We start from the raw sequence: 6265 nt of genomic DNA on the forward strand, positions 1-6265 counted from the left end.
GTCAATGCTCTTTACTGTTAATGTGGTGGGATCGGATTTCTCAGTAGTGAATCTTTTTTATTTCATTTTAATTATTGCTACAAATTGCATACTACAGATGGTCTCAGCATAGTTTTAATGACGCACAGTACTATTTTGATAAGGTTCGTGTACGGGATTGATTGACACTGATTCAAGGTATTTCAACTTATTGAACTACTTGTGAGCGTGAATAAAAGATTTTCGATTTAGTCCAGGTTCGCATTCGTCGTTTGGAGTTCGAGCCGGATGTGTAATTAGAATGTTACAGTTTCATGCGCGTGGCAGCTGCGTCCATCGATTCCAGCAAATGTAACAGAATGGTTCTCTTACAGACCTGTTTGTTGCTTCAAATTTCATATACTTTTCCTTGAATATTAGATTTGAGAAATGATTTTCAGTTTTTTACCCACTTATGCCATGCGATTTTATTCATAATTGATGATCCAAAGTGATGAAGTGACAACATCACTCTCGAATTGTGGTTATCGATTATATGGTTACAAATTTGTAGTTCTATTTGTGACGTCACAAATATCTAATTTTTGTACACATGTGATGCAAAATTGTGACGTCATAATAAGTAAGAGCTAATCATTTAATTCTGACACAAAATTTGCCCTAATTTTCGTGCAGAAGGTAGCCCGAAGAATCATGTAACGTTAAAGATAGCAATGCGCCACCGTGTCCAAGCTCAACGCCACCTAAAGCGCCAGAAAGCACATTAGGTCGTATTTCCTATTCTAACCTAATTCAGCAAAATGGCGCTGGACGAGCCGATGGCGCCGCATATCTACGACAAGTTGACATCTTGCGATCCTGGATTGGCTTGGGAACTGTGTAGGTATGATGATAACGCAATGTATTTTTACTATAATGCCGTGCTTTACATTTTCACATTCCTATTTCATTTATCAAGTAAGTCGAAACGGAAGACGAAAGCTTCAGTCGAACAGTATATTCAAGAATGGTGTTTTTAATTACGTTAATTTCGGATACACCGCTTGAATTATGTCTTCTATTTTTTCTATGTCATAGACTACCACAAAAGTGGGGTTGTCAGCAAATTAAGCCAAGAGATCAAAATTCTGTAACAACCAATTGCCCGTTTATTACAAGCAAATTGGGGTCTAAAATTTAAAGTAGCAGTTATCGATAAACTCGGTGTAAATTCATTCTTCATTATATCTTATCGCTTTACAGAAATTACATCGGATATCAGCTTTTAGGTAGGGATGCCGTAACTGTTCCCTTTCTTGATGAAGCCTATCATGTTGTTCCGTTTGGAGTGGTTGTAAAAAAATCAAAAAAAACGGTGAGTTTTTACCACATTCAAAAACCTAAAAGGTATAGAGACTTACTTGGAGTACTATAGAAAATAAATTTTCCCTGCTTCGAAAACTCGTTCCCGACAAAATATTGTATATAACATAAATTAAATACACTCTACAAACAAAACTATGTTCACTGATTGATAAACCAGATTAAGTAGGTATCTTAAATAGGGCTGGCCATTCTCGAATACCCGATGATTTCAGAACCAAATACCGAATATTTGTAATTGAATGTGACATTTTTTATTGGAATGGGTCCTCCAGAAACATAAATTACCAAAAACATAGAATCCATCACCCTGTTAGTTCGCTGAGCGTTTAAGCACATTGAGAAACATGTTTCAGCAATAACTAACTATGAAAAACGAGTTTTATGTCAGAATTGCATTATAAAAATATGGCTTGAATGAAGAAAATTGTAGAATTCACCTCGACCTTTGGCGGCCAAAAAATAAACAAGATGGCGGCGATTCGAAATTTTCGTCTGTACTGATTCGAATGATTTACTATTCGATTCTATTACAATATTCGATTCAAAATGCCCAGTCCTAATCTTAACATTGCTAATATGTATTAAATGACACCATAATATTCTGCAATTACTATCATAAAATTATATATGCAGCTTAGTGTACCTGGGACAAGTTTCGGTGGTAGTTCGAGATCGTCTTATGCAATAATTGGATCTCTTGCAAACTTGACAGCTCCTCATGTTGACAAAGCACCATTTCGACAAAGAGCAGAACGGGTTTACGATTACAACTTCAACGATAAGTATGTACCAAATTACATGGGTCATCAAAGACATTCTCACGTGGTTGCTTATTCCAGTAATGATTTTTTCCCGGTTTTTATTTTTCGATGGTAAATCAATATTAGACAAAAAAATCAATGACCGCTTGTTGAGGTAGGCATTATCTGCTTTAGCCGTGAATATAATAAAATTGTGTTCGTATGAACCCAATCTTATTGAAAATGGTTGCAGTATTTATAAGAAGGATTTGTGTAGAATATAATAAGAATAATATTCAATTCATATAGGTTTGTTTATCGGATTTCGGGGATGAAGAATGGCGTCAAAAAGGCAGTCAAAATTAAAATAAATGGTACCGAATGCTTTGATGTTTCTCTCAGTATGGAACTTGGAAAACTTGTATTGGATAAAAGACTAGAAGAGTTAGATGCAGTGAAAAAAATCTTCATAATATTCGAAGTCTTTTTTGCCAACTCTGTTAGTGTCAGCGTCACTATAGGTGAGATATACTTTGTTAATATATGTAGCAGACTGGCCATGGAATATCGACCAATAAAGGGGCCTTCGCGTCGTATTTTACCCAACCCAAGTTCAAATCTTTTTTCTTATATCCTATACCCAAGTTTAAATCTTTCTTGTAAGGGGAACAGCAGCCTGGAAGTCAGTACATGGATACAACAAATCGCAAATTTGCACATGACAGAAGAATGCCTATTGGATTCAACGCTCAGAAGTTTCCGCTAATGGCAAACGGATGTGTTGGTTTCACAGAAAAAACAAACTTAGAAGGCTTGAGAGAAGGAAGATGGAAAAGGTACTTAAGATTTCAGAGTGATTCTTATGTGAAAATTGCAACTGTGGGAAACAGACACCTCGAAAATAACTATCTGATTATTTTTAACAAATACCTCAAAAATAGGGGTGACTGGAGAAATCCGAAATTTTATGTAATTAAACTAAACATGAGAATCTTTTGAAATTATCATTATTCGAGCATTTATCACTTTAGCCTTTGTGGCAAAAGTTATGTTGCTCAAATTCTAAACCGGGTAAATTCCTGTAAACATATCACGGAAAGTTGATCATTTTTTATACTCTCTCGACAACCTTATCAGTTTCGGCATCGAACAGAAAACTATAATTAATGTTCGTGTTGACACTTGGTGTTTATTTTGTTTTGTTGTTGACTTGCAAAAGGCATAGCTAGACGATATTTACCTGCTCATTGCCCATAGTCGTTAACAACTTGAACCACTACAGCATGTCTTGTTGGCACCGAAACTTAATAACAACAAAACTTAACAACATAACAACGAAACTTAACAAAAATAATATCTTGTAGTGTTAAAAGAAGACCATTTTGAAGATAATATTAGAAGATTTTATTTCATTAATAATATCGTCGTAACAAAAATTCATTCAGGTCAACGCGTCTTAAAAGTGATCCTCTCCCACGAGTACCATCGCACGAAGCAGGAGGTAGTTGGAATACAGGTGGCCCTATAGCGGTTCGAAGAAATCCTCAAGACATTTTACCAGGAGTTCCAGGTTCGCTTAAACTTAATAAATGTATACGCTACGCCTTACCATTGACAAGGTTGATCTAATATTATCTGCTAATTTTTTTTTTATATAAATGTATGTTCATACGTTGAAATAAGCAAGCATACGTGTTCGCTTTCTGGCAAATTCCACGTATTTACCTCAACATGCTATTCGAGATACAAGGCTCATATGTTATATAACATTTTTTATATATGTTATATTTGTATTATTGTAATATCCAAATAAACTTATATATGTAAAATGTAACCTTTTTCAAATCGAAGAAATTTCAGAAAAACTCCAGGATATTACACTGACAAATCGAATGCTACATGAACATAAAATGGTTAATTTTGATAAATATACATTATAAATATTTAATCCAACAAATTGCTCTGTATTTGAATTCACAATACAGGCCAAAGAAGGAATGACCCTCTACCCGCTCCCCCACAAAACAGTGACTCTTCAGATTGAAGACACTAGGCATAGAATATGAGTGGTTATACGATGGAAAACACTTGGTGGTATCTTATCTTCAATTTGAGCAATCAATACTGATATCTGCTAACTTACACCTTTATTTCCGAATATTAAAAATCGGAATCATGTGAAGTTTTATCTATGCCATTGATTTATACAGCTTATATATTACATTCAATAAATTAAATATACGTGAATCAGATTCATAATATTTGAAACAGACTACTTGGGCATCTGGAATGTCCTACAATTCGTTTTTAAACTCTCAAGGGCCATAGCGTGAACCGGTCGACAGCCCTGACGTATCGGATGGTTGGTCCAATAGTGGTTTGGCGCATCATGCTAAATATTAGGATTACGCTTGTCATCGCACCTCCGATTACCCTGCGTTGGTTGGAATCCCGCGGTGGACAATTGTGTGGGACAGGACTGTTGGACTCCCCTGCAGGGTGATTTCAAGAAGAATTTCTGCAGTTGGGTTAGTGATCGGAATTGCAAGACAAACGTCTTTTCTAGATGAACCACATTGAAGTCTAATGAGGTAAATCTTATAATCTGTTATTTATATCATCGGTCAGAAAAGGATGCTATATTTAATAAAATATCGCGAAGCAGCAGCTTCATCCTTGTACCAGTGACTCCGCTTGTTCGTCGTGAACTATTTTGCTAGAAATGCCGGAGTCCCGAGACGACTAACATTTGCTGCTCATGTTTGACTAGATGTATCATCAGCACGCGTAAAATGTTCCACAACAACCAATCAGTCGATTGTTCGAACATTTGTAGCCAATGGGAACATTGAAACGCTAAACGATATTCCAAATGCATGGGCAGTCTCATTCGCCGAAAAAAAAAAATTTAAACTCCAAATTTGTGTCTAACACTCAACTGCGCTTTCAAACTGCCCAACCACCAGGGCCCGAATTAAGCAAATCGGCAGGCCGTTGTCATTTCCGATTCCAGCGGAAATTTAAAATCTCATCAAAGTTTTTATCACAGAGTTCCACTTTTAAATAGTGATTGCGTGTTCGGTTGATTATTTTAAATGGATCATAACCTTAATTTGATACCACCACATCATGTTATTTTGATTTCCTGTGGGTAGAATCAAAATCAAATCAATGATCAAATTGAAGTGAAAATTTCTGGTGCCTACGGCACACATTTTATTCGCATGGCTTTCGTGGACACGATGTACCTTCTGATCAATTCTAAAACTACCTACAAGGACTGATATATATATGAGATAATAAATGTAAAATAAATTCAATCGATTTCTATGGTACTAAATTGAATTGTACACGGTGTGCTTTTATCGCAGGCATAGGGATTTTTCCGATGATAAAATCTTCAAGAGCTATTTCAATGTTGCAAGAACAGGTCAGATTTGTCGAATTCACGAAATCGCAAAGACCAAAATAAATCTGGCACTTTACTTCACACTTTAATGTCCGCGGAATGCGGTGGTATTCCAGAATTGTAATGCTTATATTTTGTCAAAGCAGTCGCGGGTTAAGTTGAAAACAATAAAGCAAGACATTTTGATGTGCCCGTATCAATACATTTTAAATATATCCGTATTCCAAAAATAGTATATAAAGTATATTCAGGCAGCTTATCTCACATTTTTATAGCCGCATGTATTTGAGAGCAGTCAATCCCAAACTTTTAAGCTCGCAACAACCTCCAATGCATTAAAATATTCCGCGAACTGTGTTCACGTTAAAAATGCTATGATAACAGCAAAGTTATCTGAATCGCGATGTTTGGCCACCAAAGGCAGGGTCCTAATTCCGCATTGTTACTTACTTTTAAGTATTAATGATAAAATTCGGCATTGTTATACAAACGTTCTGTCTGTCTGATCCAATGTATTGTCTCGAAATCGCGAGATTTATTTTTTAACTAGTTTTAATAAATGTGCTTTGAATAAAAATTCTAACAAAGTACAATAGATAAAGTATTTTTTATATATATATATATACTTACTTACTTATAGTACCTATTTAAATGTGTAATATACAATACAATAAAAAAACGTCCAATTGACTCTACTTAGTTCGGCCCGTCACTGCACTTTGAATATTCAATGTGGCCCGATACCAAAAATAATTGCTCAGCCCTGCTCTAT

General features: G+C 35.5%; 1 protein-coding gene across 1 annotated transcript; it reads left to right on the plus strand.

The window, feature by feature from the left end:
* The first annotated feature begins 644 nt into the window (after positions 1-644).
* LOC120348234 (uncharacterized protein C11orf42-like) lies at positions 645-4331 on the plus strand. Its single transcript, XM_039418343.2, has 7 exons — positions 645-862; positions 1222-1333; positions 1978-2126; positions 2394-2605; positions 2749-2920; positions 3530-3654; positions 4070-4331. Exons 1-7 carry the CDS (start codon positions 780-782, stop codon positions 4126-4128), a joined length of 912 nt encoding a protein of 303 aa, XP_039274277.2. The 5' UTR covers positions 645-779; the 3' UTR covers positions 4129-4331.
* The last annotated feature ends 1934 nt before the right edge of the window (positions 4332-6265 follow it).

This window comes from Styela clava, chromosome 1 (genome assembly GCF_964204865.1).
Source record: "Styela clava chromosome 1, kaStyClav1.hap1.2, whole genome shotgun sequence".
Classification (NCBI taxonomy): domain Eukaryota; kingdom Metazoa; phylum Chordata; class Ascidiacea; order Stolidobranchia; family Styelidae; genus Styela; species Styela clava.

What these genes read in the sequence shown, in the direction of transcription:
- LOC120348234 (XM_039418343.2), top strand. Translation starts at nt 780, where the DNA reads ATGGCGCTGGACGAGCCGATGGCGCCGCATATCTACGACAAGTTGACA. An exon ending in TTGGCTTGGGAACTGTGTAG is followed by an intron (nt 863 to 1,221) that starts GTATGATGATAA and finishes ATCGCTTTACAG; the next exon opens with AAATTACATCGGATATCAGC. An exon ending in GATTACAACTTCAACGATAA is followed by an intron (nt 2,127 to 2,393) that starts GTATGTACCAAA and finishes CAATTCATATAG; the next exon opens with GTTTGTTTATCGGATTTCGG.